We start from the raw sequence: 13,632 nt of genomic DNA, 5'->3' as shown, positions 1-13,632 counted from the left end.
ACTCAATGGTGGACCAGCTCAGAATGACTGATGAGTTCATTCTGTTACACTCATATCCTTATTTCACCTTCTGTGTGTGTGTGTGTGTGTGTGTGTGTGTGTGTGTGTGTGTGTGCGTGTGTGTGTGTGTGCGCATGAGTACGTGTGTGTGTGTATGTGTGTGTGTATGTGTGTCTGTGTGTGTGTGTGTGTACATATGCGTGTTTGTGTGTGCATGAGTACGTGTGTTTGTGTGTGTATGTGTGTGTGTGTGTGTGTGTGTGTGTGTGTGTGTGTGTGTGTGTGTAGCTCCTCCTGTAATCTCCGGCATGTCTGGAGTGCAGGAGATCACTGTGGTGGCAGAACAGGAGGTGGAGCTGCAGTGTCGTGTTAGTGGGAGGCCTGCACCCACCATAGAGTGGAGTCACGATGGGGAGTGAGTGAAAATCACACACACACACACACACACACACACATACACACACACACACACACACACACACACACAGAAACCCATACTCACACACAGACACATATACACACAAACTCCCCCCCCACACACACACAAGCACACACACACACACACACACACATACTGTTCTGTCAGCACTCAACAATAAGTGTTCATTCACATTGTCTCTCTCTCCACTCATTCATTCTGCTTTCCTTCTCTCTCTCTCTGTCCCTGAATCTCTCCATCTCTCTTTCCCCCACGACCTCCACCCCCAGGGTGCTGTCCCATCATGGCGACCCCCATGTGGAGTTCCTGGAGCAGGGCCAGGTGCTAAGGATAAAGTCAGTGAGGCCAAGGGACCAGGGTGTGTACCAGTGCACAGCCAGCAACAGCGCCGGCACACAGACGCGCCTCTTCCGGTTGGTCGTCCAGGGTAACCGTCCTCTACTCTGCCGCACTACTGCATGTCCTAACCCAACACATGAGCCTTGTTTCACTGCATAAGGGATGTGGGACAGACTGCAAAGGAAGGCTTGACGAGTCTGCCAATCTTAATCTGAATCCATCAAATCCAGTTAATTCCGCAGTGACTGTGTTGTGGGGTTAGTTGAGAGCCACAGAGGTGCTGCTGGGTAATTGCAGCTGTCCTCCGTGATCTGCAGTCCCTGTCTGTCCGCTCCACAGTGCCCCCGGCCATCCGCAATGGCGCTGGTGGCTCTGAGCTGACGGCAGTCCTGGGCGAGACGGCGGTCCTTCCGTGTGACGTGGAGGGGAGTCCCCCACCCAGCCTCACCTGGCTGAAGGACAGCCAACCCCTTGTGTCCAGCAGTCTGCTGATGTACGTCCAGGGGGGACGCATGTTGCGTTTGGGGGCCGTGCGCACAGAGGACGCCGGCACTTACACATGTCGGGCCAAGAATCCGGCCGGGACAGCGCATTCGCACTACACGCTCAGCATTCTGGGTAAGGTAGTCCGAGAGGTGAAGTTTAATGTGAGCTCAGGCTTGGTGCTGGGCTCATCGTAGCAATGCAGGGTTTGTGAGGGTGTGTGCTCAGTTCCTCCACAGATTGAGGGAACCTCTACATCGCTCGGTGCTGGCAGGAGACAACAGAAAGTACGCGTGAACGGCACTGCGACGTTGTCCTGCCTGGCCAATGGACACCCAGAACCCACCACTCAGTGGTTCAGAGATGGACAGGTATGGGTTTGTGTGTATCTGTTTGTGTGTCTGGGTGTGGCGTATGTGTGTCTGGGAGAGCTGTGTATGTATGATTGGTGTGTATAGGTGTGGGTGGGGTGTGAGTGAGAGGGTTGTGTGTGTGTTGTTAGTGTGTATAGGTGTGTGTGTGTGTGTAGGAGGGTTGCGTGTGTGTGTTGGTGTGTATCGGTGTGTGTGTGTGTATGTGAGAGAGAGAGTTGTGTGTGTATGATTAGTGTGTATAGGTGTGTGTGTGTGTGGTCATGAGGTTAGGTTTTCAGTATGTGGTATCTGATTCCCTCCCTCTGGGATGTGCAGCTGTTGGGGAGGGTGCCCCCTGCAGGCGTGCGTGTGGCCTCGCACCTGCTGCACATTGAGAATGCGTCTCGCTCGCATGAGGGGCACTACTCCTGCATATCGTCCAACTCCGCTGGAGAGGACACGCGGGACTTCCACGTCATCGTCCAAGGTAAACTCCAGACTCACGCACCTACACACACTCCATGTGTGTCAGAGGGGTGTGTAAAGCAGCTCCTGTCTGTCTGTCCTGTCTGCCTCTTCTTCCTCAGTCCCTCCTGTCCTTCATCGAGTGAGTCTCGGCACGTCCGGGTGGGCAGTCGGGGAGAGGGAGGAGGGTGAGGAGAGGAGAGAGAGAGATGGAGGGGAGTCTGAGAGACGGGAGGTGGTGTTGGGGAGCTCCATCAGTCTGTCCTGTGAGAGCAACGCTATCCCTCCACCGCACCTGAGCTGGTACCATGACGGCCGGCCGCTGAGCACTACACGCGGAGCCATGCTTCTCGCAGGTGACCTAGAGGAAAATCGCTGTTTGGAGACAACAGAGGACAAGGACTAGTTCAATATGAGCTGGAACTTTTCTGTTGATGTTGTCTTTTAAGGCCAGATGCATTGAGCTTGGCTCTCCTCCATGTTAGCACAGTGAGAACGCTGCATTCAGGAATCATGGTCACGTGTGACATCTTTCTTTAAGGGGGCCAAGTCCTGCAGCTCCCCCATGTTGGCCTGGAGGATGCTGGGAAATACACGTGCGAGGCAGTGAATGAGGCAGGGGAAGATCGCATGCACTTTGACCTGGAAGTGCTTGGTAAGCCTCACAGCTACTGTGACTCAACCTCACTCTGCTCTGACTCCACCTCACTATACTGTGACTCCACTTCATTCTGTTCTGGTGTCTCTGCTTCACAGGTGCCCTTTCACTATCTCGTGACTGACCTGTGTCTGACTCATGTCTGATTCGTGTCTGACTCATGTCTGATTCATGACTGAGCTGAGTCGATGTTGCTTGGTTGTTCTTACTGCTCATGCCTTGTTTCTGACACAGTACCTCCTGTGATGGCGGACCAGTCTGAGGAGTTTCTGGTGGAGGTGTCTGCTGTGGTGAACTCGAGCGTCAGGCTGCGCTGTGACACCACGGGGGTGCCTCCACCCTCCATATCCTGGTTTAGGGATGGCCTGCCCCTCCAAAGCAACGCACGCCACCACATCCAGGAGGAGGGTAAAGTCCTGCAGGTGAGACACCATGGCTGCACTCCCTCTGGCCAACAGCAGAATGGGAATTTGCTATTACATATGGTGTGTTCAGCAACTAAGAGTGAAGACTCTGAAATCTTATGTGTTTCTGTGTGTGCGTCTGTGTGTGTATGCATATGTATGGATTTTTTTGGATGTGTGTATGTTTGTGCATGCATGTTGCTGATGTGCGTGTGCGTGCGTGTGTTGTGTGTGCGTTTGCATGTGGTGTGTGTGCATGTGCGTGTGCATGTGGTGTGTGTGTGTGTGTGTGTGTGTGCGTGTGTGTGTGTGTGCGCGTGCGTGCGTGTGGTGTGTGTGTGTGTGCACGTACATAACTATGTTTAGATCATGGACATTCAGGTATCAGACATGGCAGGCTATCTCTGCGTCGCAGAAAACAAGATTGGAGCAGTGCAGAAACTTTACAGTCTGTCTGTGCAAGGTAGCGCGTCATTTGATCTACTCATTTAAAACATTTACATTTTTTAATTCCAGGAAGATATGTATGTTTAGGATGTTTGGTAAAATATCCTGTTTAATGGCTGAGGGCTGCGTCTGTATCTGCTTATGATATAATTAGATTCTGTAGTTAACTGTCCTCTCATGGTATCATGTATCTTTACTGCTTTGTGCTTGCTTGTCTCTTAGTGCCGCCGAGGATTGTGGGTCAGCGGGAAGAGGAAGTGAGCGTTGTAGAGGGTCACATGGTCTCTCTTCTGTGTGATGTGCAAGCATCTCCAGCCCCTGACATCATCTGGACCAGAGACGGCCAAGCTCTGCACTTCACTGCAGGCATCCACATCCTTGCAGGTAGCCCATGGAGATCTAACACACAGTCCCCATGTCATGTGACAGGGAGCTGCGGTCAAGCGTGATGTGACTGTGATATTCGCAGGTGGTCAGATGCTGCAGTTACCCAGGGTGACCCAGCAGGACACAGGCCAGTATGTTTGCACGGCCACCAGCTCTGCCGGTCAGGATCAGAAGAGCATTCTACTTGCTGTCCACGGTTAGAAAGCTTGGCATCTCTGACACTTTTCAGACTTGATTATCCCTCATTTTTCTTTTTATGTGACCATTTCTAAAGTAATAACTATGAAGATCTTTACCACAGTACCACAGTACCACCTTTTTATTAAAAGTAAAGTTCACTTTTGCAATTACACACACACTACTGCACCAAGTATGTGACTAGTGGCTTCACTGCACCTGTATCACCTGTACATCCTGTATCTCTCTGTTCTAGTCCCACCAACCCTACTTGCCCAGCGTGACACAGAGTCAGAGGTCATGAGCTCACAGGTGGGGTCGTCAGTTACCTTCCGCTGCGAGGCTGGAGGTGTCCCTGAGCCTGAGGTCACATGGTACCGTAACGGTCTGCAGCTTTCAGATGGGTCGGGCCTGCAGATAGGACCACAGCAGCTGAGGATAGTACAAGTACAGGTGAAGGGGTCGTTGCCACACTTATGAGGGGTCGCGCGGCCACTCGGTGATGAAGCCGTGTTTTTTTACCTTCCACACACCTGTACAGTTTCCTTATCAGCATCTCAACAGCAGGTTTCTTTACTGCGTGTGTGTGTGTGTGTGTGTGTGTGTGTGAGAGAGAGAGAGACAGAGTGTATACATATGCAGTGTTTTTCACTGACCCAAGCTTTCTGCTCTGCAGGTATCTGATGGTGGCATTTATACCTGCGAAGTGTCCAACCCGGCTGGACAGTTGAACCGCACCTTCAGGTTAAAGGTTCATGGTGAGGTCACCAGCCAAAACTCACCACATTTGTTCATTTCTGCAAATTGTGTTGTTTTTGTGTTATTATTGTAACATATCGACATCATGTAAAGAAAACAAATTAGTTTATGTATATGTGTGTTGTGTGTATGTGTGTGTTATGTAACATGCTTCAGTGCCTCCCGTAATGGAAGGACCTCTTCATGAGAGCCTCTCAGACAAACTGGGCTCCCACGTCAGCCTGGTGTGTGACACCACTGGGATACCTGCACCCCAGATCAGCTGGCTGAAGGACGGGACTGCAATCGGTCAGTACACATGGTCTGACATCACCAAGGTGCTGGAGGATGGGCACTGGATCCTAAACAGTGATGTGTTTGTGTGTGAGAGAGAGTTTGTGTGTGTCCAGGACTGGGGTACTGACAGACCAGTAGTGGAGTACTGACAGTCCAACACTGGCGTTACTGACAGACCAGTAGTAGGGTACTGACAGTCTACTGGCCACTGACATTCTGTTACTGTCCACACTGTGTGTGTGCAGGGAGCACTGGGCGGAGTCAGGAGGAGGTGCAGGGTCACAGGCTTGAGCTGGGACCCCTGCAAATGTCTCATGCTGGAACCTACACCTGTGTAGCCGAGAACAGCGAGGGGCGAAGCCAGAAGGACTTTTCACTCACTGTACAGGGTAAACCCAGATCAGTCTCAATGTGTGCAGTGTACAGGGTAAACCCAGATCAGTCTCAATGTGTGCAGTGTACAGGGTAAACCCAGATCAGTCTGCATGTGTGCAGTGTACAGGGTAAACCCAGATCAGTCTGCATGTATGCAGTGTACAGGGTAAACCCAGATCAGTCTGCATGTGTGCAGTTTACAGGGTAAACCCAGATCAGTTTGCATGTGTGCAGTGTACAGGGTAAACCCAGATCAGTCTGCATGTGTGCAGTGTACAGGGTAAACCCAGATCAGTCTGTATGATTCCAGTGTACAGGATAAACCCAGATCAGTCAGCATGTGTGCAGTGTACAGGGTAAACCCAGATCAGTCTGCATGACTCCAGTGTACAGGATAAACCCAGATCAGTCAGCATGTGTGCAGTGTACAGGGTAAACCCAGATCAGTCTGCATGTGTGCAGTGTACAGGGTAAACCCAGATCAGTCAGCATGTGTGCAGTATACAGAGAAAACCCAGATCAGTCTGCATGTGTGCAGTGTACAGGATAAACCCAGATCAGTCTGTATGACTCTAGTGTACAGGGTAAACCCAGATCAGTCTGCATCTGTCCAGGGTAAACCCAGATCAGTCTGTATGACTCTAGTGTACAGGGTAAACCCAGATCAGTCTGCATCTGTCCAGTGTACAGGGTAAACCCAGATCAGTCTGCGTGTGTGCAGTGTACAGGATAAACCCAGATCAATCTGCATGTGTGCAGTGTACAGGGTAAACCCAAATCAGTCTGCATGACTCCAGTGTACAGGATAAACCCAGATCAGTCTGTATGACTCCAGTGTACAGGGTAAACCCAAATCAGTCTGTATGACTCCAGTGTACAGGGTAAACCCAGATCAGTCTGTATGACTCCAGTGTACAGGGTAAACCCAGATCAGTCTGTATGACTCCAGTGTACAGGGTAAACCCAGATCAGTCTGTATGACAGTGAAGCATCTGTCTCTCATTTGGAATTCATTTCACTCTTCTTCTCTGCCCATTAGTGCCGCCGACCATCTTGGACTCCGGTCACCCTTCTGATGTCAGTGCCCGTGTGGGGGCGGAGTTAACTTTAGAGTGTCAGCCTGTGGGCACGCCCACCCCTCAGCTGGCCTGGCTGAGGAATGGCTTGTCACTGGACACCACCAATGAGAACATACGGTCAGTTTGTCTGCTGTTGGTTCTTTCGGTCTTGCTCTGCGGTAGTGTGCGGTTCTGTTTGCCTTATTTGAGTGTGTGTGTGTGTGTGTGTGTGTGTGTGTGTGTGTGTGTGTGTGTTTGTGTGTGTGTGTGTGGGGGGGCAGTGTCTCTGTGGATGGCAGCAGGTTGACACTCCTACACCTGCGGGAGGAAGACGCAGGATCTTACACCTGCACGGCCAGCAGTCCCACTGGGCAGGACAGCAGGACCTACACCCTGGTCATCCTGGGTGTGGAGCTCGAACTTTCTCTTAATTCAACATCCTGTTATTGTTGCTCACCATGTGTATTTATTGAGGATATGAGCACATTTACAGTAATATAATTTACATGAATATTACAGTATTTACAGAAATATAATGTATAGTAATACAGTGTTTACAATAATATAATGTACAGAAATATTAGTGTATACAATAATATAACGTACAGAAATATTACAATATTTACAGTAATATAATGTACACTAATAATACAGCATTTACAGTAATATATTGCACAGTAATATTACAGTATTTGCAGAAATAGAATGTACAGTAATTACAGTATTTACAATAATATAATGTAAAATGTATAGTATGTACATTAATATCAGTGTGTACAAAATATTAGTATGTATTAAAATATCAGTATGTACAGCTGTTAGGGAGTATGTACATTTATTTACTGGCTATTTACAGTAATATCAGTAAGAACAGTAATATCGGTCAGATTAATAATATTAGAGAGAGTATATTAGAGAATATCATTTAGTCATTTTCATAAGTATAGAAATATTATGGAGTATTTAGAGTAACATTCATAAGTATAGTAATATTAGGAAATATTTACAGTAATATAAGTATAGTAATACTAGAAAATATTTATAGTAATATTCATAAGTATAGCAATAGGAAATATTTACAGTAATATTCATAAGTATAGTAATATTATGGAGTATTTACAGTAATATTCATAAGTATAGTAATATTATGGAGTATTTCTAGTAATATTCACAAGTATAGTAATATGGAGCATTTGCAGTAATATAAGTATAGTAGTATTATGGAGTATTAACAGTAATATTCATAAGTATAGTAATATTATGGAGTATTTTTAGTAATATTCATAAGTATAGTAATATTATGGGGTATTTACAGTAATATAAGTATAGTAATATTATGGAGTATTTCTAGTAATATTCATAAGTATTGTAATATTATGAAGTATTTACAGTAATATTCATAAGTATAGTAATATTATGGAGTAGTTACAGTAATATTCATAAGTATTCAGAATCCGTGTGCTTATGCCCTTACAGTCCCCCCATCTATACCAGAGCAGAGTGGCCCCCCGGAGGTGCACGCTCTTCTGCACAGTGTGGTCACTCTAGAGTGTCACGCTACTGGCTCCCCCCAACCTCAGATCAGCTGGCTGAGGGACGGTCAGCCTCTGCTCCTGACCCCTCGGACCCGGCTTCTCTCCAGAGACACTGTTCTCAGGTCAGTTATACACATGCACATATTATTCTCATTATTTTGTCTGCATTTGTCAGGAGAGACATTGTCATTTGTGTGTGTGTGTTTGTGTGTGTGTGTGTGCAGGATCTCTCCAGTGCAGCTGACAGACTCTGGGGTTTATATGTGTGTGGCCCGTAGTAAGGCTGGCTTGGCAGAGCGTAAATTTCACCTGCAGGTTCAAGGTAACATTACAACCCAGAGCACATTCATTTCAGCAATTAAGCATCTTAAACTGCTGACTCGCTTCCTCTGTCCTTGTTTAATCTGCTGACTCGTTTCCTCTGTGTTTGTTTAATCTGCTGAGTGGTTTCCTCTGTGTTCGCTTAATCCGATGACTCATTTCCTGGGTTTGTTTAATCTGCTGACTCGTTTCCTCTGTCCTTGTTTATTCTGCTGACTCGTTTCCTCTCTGTTTGTTTAATCTTCTGACTCGTTTCCTCTGTCCTTGTTTAATCCACTGACTTGTTTCCTCTGTTTGTTTAGTCTGCCGAGTGGTTTCCTTTGTTTGTTTAATCTGCTGACTCATTTATTGTGTTTGTTTAATCTGCTGACTCGTTTCCTGTGTTTGTTTAATCTGCTGGCTCGTTTCCTCTAAATCCTACGCTTTGTTGTACTTTATATTAGACATATATGCACCATTTTACTCTCCAGTAATCGCAGGTTCTTATTGGTTCCCTGTTGTCCCTAGCCCCACCCACAGTGGAGCACACAGAGGCAATAGAGGATGTGATAGTGGTTCAGGGCTCCATGGTGACACTGACATGTGAGGCTCATGGCGTCCCCCCTCCCACCCTCGTCTGGCTGAAGGACGGCCAGCCACTGTCCCTCCACCACAACCTGCTGTTGGATGACCAGGAGATGCGATTCCAGCTGTCCAACGTGGAGACCACACATGCCGGCTTCTACAGCTGTGTGGCCAGCAACCAGGCTGGCAGTAGCTCCAAAACCTTCAACCTCACCGTGTTAGGTACCAGAGACCCTCAGTGTCTTAGATACCAGAGACCCCTCAGTGTGTTAGTAACCAGAGACCCTCAGTGTGTTAGGTACCAGAGACCCTCAGTGTGTTAGATACCAGAGACCCTCAGTGTGTTAGGTACCAGAGACCCTCAGTGTGTTAGATACCAGAGACCCTCAGTGTGTTAGGTACCAGAGACCCTCAGTGTGTTAGGTACCAGAGACCAGTCACTGTGTTAACTACCAGAGAGCTCTGTTAAAGAACTTTATTCTCGCTGTTTTGGGTACCTGAGAGTCCCATTAAAGAACTTTAATATGTTAGGTATCTGAGAGCTCTGTTGAAGAACTTCAAACTCACTGTGTTTGGCATAAAATACCCCTGACTAAGTTAGTTTCCAGTGACTTCTTTCACAGAACATCAAAGTCAACTTTCTTTTAAAATCATTCCATGTTTGATATTGAGGGTGAGATTTACTAGTGAAAGTGTTGTATTAAGTTTCTCTGTTCCTTTCCAGAGCCTCCGAAGATCTTTGGCCCCTTGACGACGCAGGAGCTGTTGAAGGCACTGGACGGCGTCCTAGAGCTGGGATGCTCTGCTGAGGGAGTCCCTCCTCCCACTCTCAGCTGGCTGAAGGATGGGCGCCCCCTAGAGGACAGCTCTGCCATAGTACAGCAAGGTGGACAACTTCTCAGGATCAACAAAGTTCAGGTCTTCAAATTATTACATATTTTTGAGAAATTTGCTGAAATTTATAATACCGTGACTACCCTGAAAATACCCTGATAGTTCATGTTCTGTTTGTGATTCCATAATCATTAATCAAAATGCAGTGACTTAAAACATCTAAAATGTTTATTTTGGGCTACATCACCAAGGCCAAGCAGGCTGGGTAAAAATATTAACCAATAGTATCATGTCATGTTTTCACAGTCCAGTCAAATCTCAAGCCCTTCACCAACTGAATATTTTGAAATGTGTGGCATTGGGGAAATAAAATGTGTTATGATTTCAGTTTTCTTGTCTATAAGAAACATAAATTCTTCTATTGCTGACGATGTGTGTGTCTGTGTGTGTGTGTGTGTTTGTGTGTGCGTGTGTGTTTGTGTGTATGTGTGTGTTTGTGTGTGTGTGTTTTCCCCATCATCACAGGTGGAAGATGGAGGCCTGTATACGTGTCTGGCCAGTAGCCCAGCTGGTGAGGACAGCAGAAGCCACTGGGTGCGTGTCCAGCGTAAGTGTGCAAACAGTGTGTGATCAGTTATGACAGTGGGTTATTAGTGTGTGTTATCAGTGTGTGTGGTCAGTGTGTGATCAGTATGTGTGATCAGTGTGTGGTCAGTGTGTTCCTCTCTGCCTTGCGGTATTCTCAGTCCTGCTATCACCCTCTTCTAGTTCCACCCATGCTGGTTGGCTCCAGTGCTGTCAGAACTGTATCAGTGCCTCTTAATGGTCACATGACCCTGGAGTGCCAGACAGACGGAGACCCTGTACCAGACATTCAGTGGTACAAGGATGAAGAAAGGTTACAGGTACAAAGGAACTATGCTTAATGTTACCCTGACCCTAACCCTGAGACATGTGTTGTAACCTTAATGTAACTGTGACCCTAACCCTGACCCTAAGACATGTGTTTTAACCTTAACCTGAGCATGTTTGGGTTCACCCCAACCTTAATCCAAAACCACAACACCAACCAGTTGCACACATCACTGTGTGCTTTATTCTTTATGCGTTCTTCACTCTCTCTGCCTCTCAGCTGGGAGGTGGCATTCAGAGCATTGCAGGCGGTCAGTATCTGGAGATTGAAGACGTGCACCTGGAGGACGGTGGTCTGTACAGCTGCACGGTGTCCAATATGGCTGGCAGTACTAGTCTTCAGTTCTCTGTCATGATCCTCTGTACGTATGTGCCTAGAAAATTCTTCACCTAGGAGTAACTCTTGGAGATAAAATTACCCTGAGTTAAGTCCTTCATCCATGACTGTCTCTGCCTGATGATATACTCGTTAGATCAGTAGCTGTGGAACTCTAAACATGCACCTGAACCCTGCTTCTCTCCCATAGCGCCCCCTGTCATTCGAGAGGGCAATTCCATCATCACGGCACTCGTTAGTCAGAACGTGCTGCTACCGTGTGAGGTGGAGGGAGAGAGCACCCCCCTGGTTTTGTGGAGGAAAGATGGAGGCCCATTTCCACTCGACAATGGCAGGTGCGTTCCAAGTTCAAATGGCAGGGTTTTCCTTAGAAACATCTGGGAGTATGATCTAGAAACCCTTTCGCCTGAAACAGGTTCATCCTGCAGACGGAGGGTTCCGTGCAGATAAAGTCCGTGCAGCTGAGTGACGCGGGCCGGTACTACTGCAGTGTGTCAAATGAGGCAGGCTCAGACCAGCGCAGCATGGAGCTCCGCGTCTATGGTACCACACACGCCACTCCAGACTAGCCAGTAGGCTCCACTCAAAAACCTGCATGCATGTTTATTCTGTAAAAGTCTTGAAAGCACCTTGTCATGCAAGGATAAATGCAAACTCTTCAGTTCTAGTTGGTATATGTAATAAATGTCTTTATGACATTGTCACAGAGCAGTTTTACTGTCTTTCAGACGACTGTCTCCGTAGTTAATGCGTATTAAGACACATTGCTATCTTCTGTATTACTATTTTAGCTCTTAAACCATTTAACATTCACCTTCTGTGTTCCTGCAGTTGGGCCTTCAATTAGCCCTGGCCCCTTTAATGTAACCGTGACTACGGGTCTGCGAGCAGTTCTGAGCTGTGAGAGTACAGGTATACCTGCTCCCCAGGTGACCTGGAAGAGAAATGGCACACCCCTCAATACGCAGTCTGGAACTCACAGGTCAAATACACTGCACTTCACTTACAGGGCCTTGAAAAAGTAATCATACCCCTTGAACTTTTCCACATTTTTTCATGTTACACCTACAAACTTAAATGCATTTGCACTCTGATACCGCTAAATAACATCCAGTGTGACCAATTGCCTTCAAAGGTTACCAAATTAGCAAATAGAGTCCACCTATGTGTAATTTATTCTCAGTATAACTATAGCTGTTTTGTGAAGACCTCAGAGGTTTGTTAGAGAACATTCATGATCAAAGCATCATGAAAACCAAGAAACACACCAGACAGGTCAGGGATAAAGTTGTGGAGAAATGTAAAGCAGGGTTAGGCTATAAAAAATATCCCAAGCTATGAACATCTCACAGAGCACTGTTCAATCCATCATCCAAAATCCATCATCCAGCCCAGGCAAGGAGAGCACTACTTAGAGAAGCAGCCAAGAGGCCCATGGACACTCTGGAGGAGCTGCAGAGATCCACATCTCAGGTGGAACAATATGTCCACTGGACAACTATTAGCCGTGTACTCCACAAATCTGGCCTTTATGGAAGAGTGGTAAGGAGAAAGCCATAAGAAGTCTCATTTGCAGTTTGCCACAAACCATATAGGGGACACAGCAAATATGTGGAAGAAGGTGCTCTGGTCAGATGAGACCAAAGTTGAACTTTTTGGCCTAAATGCAAAACGCTATGTGTGGTGGATAACACTGAAAATTACCCTGAACAACAGCCCCACCTTTAGACATGGTGATGGCAGCATCATGCTGTGGGGATGCTTTTCTTCAGCAGGGACAGGGAAGCTGGTCAGAGTTGATGGGAAGATGGATGGAGCTGCAAAAGACTTGAGACTGGGGCGGAGGTTCACCTTCCAGCAGGACAACGACTCTAAACATACAGCCAGAGCTACAATGGAATGGTTTAGATCAAAGCACATTCATGTGTTATAATGGCCCAGTCAAAGTCCAGACCTAAATACCATTAAGAATCTGTGGCATGACTTAAAAATTGCTGTTCACAGATGCTCTCCACCCAATCTGACTGAGCTTGAGCCATTTTGCAAAGAAGAATGGGCAAAACTTTCGGCCTGTAGATGTGCAAAGCTGGTCGAGACATACCCCAAAAGACTTGCAGCTGTTCCGAAAGGCGGTCGCACAAAGTATTGAGTCATGTGGGCAGATTTTTATTTATTAAAATTTTTTAAAACTCTGTATCATTTTTTCACTTCACAGTTACTTGCTACTTTGTGTTGGTTTGTCACATAAAATCCCAATAAAATACATTTAAGTTTGTAGGTGTATCATGAAAAAATGTGGAAAAGTTCAAGGGGTATGAATACTTTTTCAAGACCCAGTAAGCCATGAGCAATATCACACTCTATATAAGACTTTGCTGAAAATGAATTCCTATTCATTCCCGAATGAGTAGTGATACTTTTAAAATAATTTAGAAACAAATCAAAGAAAGAGCTCTTTCTGCCTGTGTTTTCCATACATCAAGCAATCAGAAGGATCTCACGAGGAAGC

General features: G+C 46.7%; 1 protein-coding gene across 2 annotated transcripts in view; it reads left to right on the top strand.

Moving 5' to 3' along the window:
• Positions 1 to 13,632, top strand: part of hmcn2 (hemicentin 2) — a 59,101-nt gene that overhangs the window by 28,917 nt on the left and 16,552 nt on the right. For both annotated transcript variants that reach the window (XM_081703099.1, XM_035536166.2), the window contains 27 exons: positions 289 to 415; positions 709 to 866; positions 1,118 to 1,396; positions 1,490 to 1,632; positions 1,951 to 2,101; positions 2,202 to 2,435; positions 2,621 to 2,734; positions 2,972 to 3,159; positions 3,508 to 3,604; positions 3,811 to 3,972; positions 4,058 to 4,171; positions 4,409 to 4,605; positions 4,829 to 4,910; positions 5,068 to 5,199; positions 5,433 to 5,576; positions 6,602 to 6,758; positions 6,902 to 7,026; positions 8,097 to 8,277; positions 8,380 to 8,477; positions 8,984 to 9,262; positions 9,765 to 9,958; positions 10,400 to 10,481; positions 10,643 to 10,779; positions 11,007 to 11,148; positions 11,314 to 11,458; positions 11,539 to 11,666; positions 11,955 to 12,105. In XM_081703099.1, coding sequence (XP_081559225.1) covers positions 289 to 415; positions 709 to 866; positions 1,118 to 1,396; positions 1,490 to 1,632; positions 1,951 to 2,101; positions 2,202 to 2,435; positions 2,621 to 2,734; positions 2,972 to 3,159; positions 3,508 to 3,604; positions 3,811 to 3,972; positions 4,058 to 4,171; positions 4,409 to 4,605; positions 4,829 to 4,910; positions 5,068 to 5,199; positions 5,433 to 5,576; positions 6,602 to 6,758; positions 6,902 to 7,026; positions 8,097 to 8,277; positions 8,380 to 8,477; positions 8,984 to 9,262; positions 9,765 to 9,958; positions 10,400 to 10,481; positions 10,643 to 10,779; positions 11,007 to 11,148; positions 11,314 to 11,458; positions 11,539 to 11,666; positions 11,955 to 12,105 — 4,141 coding nt within the window. The remainder of the gene's footprint in view (positions 1 to 288; positions 416 to 708; positions 867 to 1,117; positions 1,397 to 1,489; positions 1,633 to 1,950; positions 2,102 to 2,201; positions 2,436 to 2,620; positions 2,735 to 2,971; positions 3,160 to 3,507; positions 3,605 to 3,810; positions 3,973 to 4,057; positions 4,172 to 4,408; positions 4,606 to 4,828; positions 4,911 to 5,067; positions 5,200 to 5,432; positions 5,577 to 6,601; positions 6,759 to 6,901; positions 7,027 to 8,096; positions 8,278 to 8,379; positions 8,478 to 8,983; positions 9,263 to 9,764; positions 9,959 to 10,399; positions 10,482 to 10,642; positions 10,780 to 11,006; positions 11,149 to 11,313; positions 11,459 to 11,538; positions 11,667 to 11,954; positions 12,106 to 13,632) is intronic.

The sequence above is a fragment of the Electrophorus electricus genome, chromosome 20 (genome assembly GCF_041902795.1).
Source record: "Electrophorus electricus isolate QZ-2024a chromosome 20, ASM4190279v1, whole genome shotgun sequence".
NCBI classification, from domain to species: domain Eukaryota; kingdom Metazoa; phylum Chordata; class Actinopteri; order Gymnotiformes; family Gymnotidae; genus Electrophorus; species Electrophorus electricus.
This window is presented reverse-complemented; position numbering and strand designations above follow the sequence as displayed.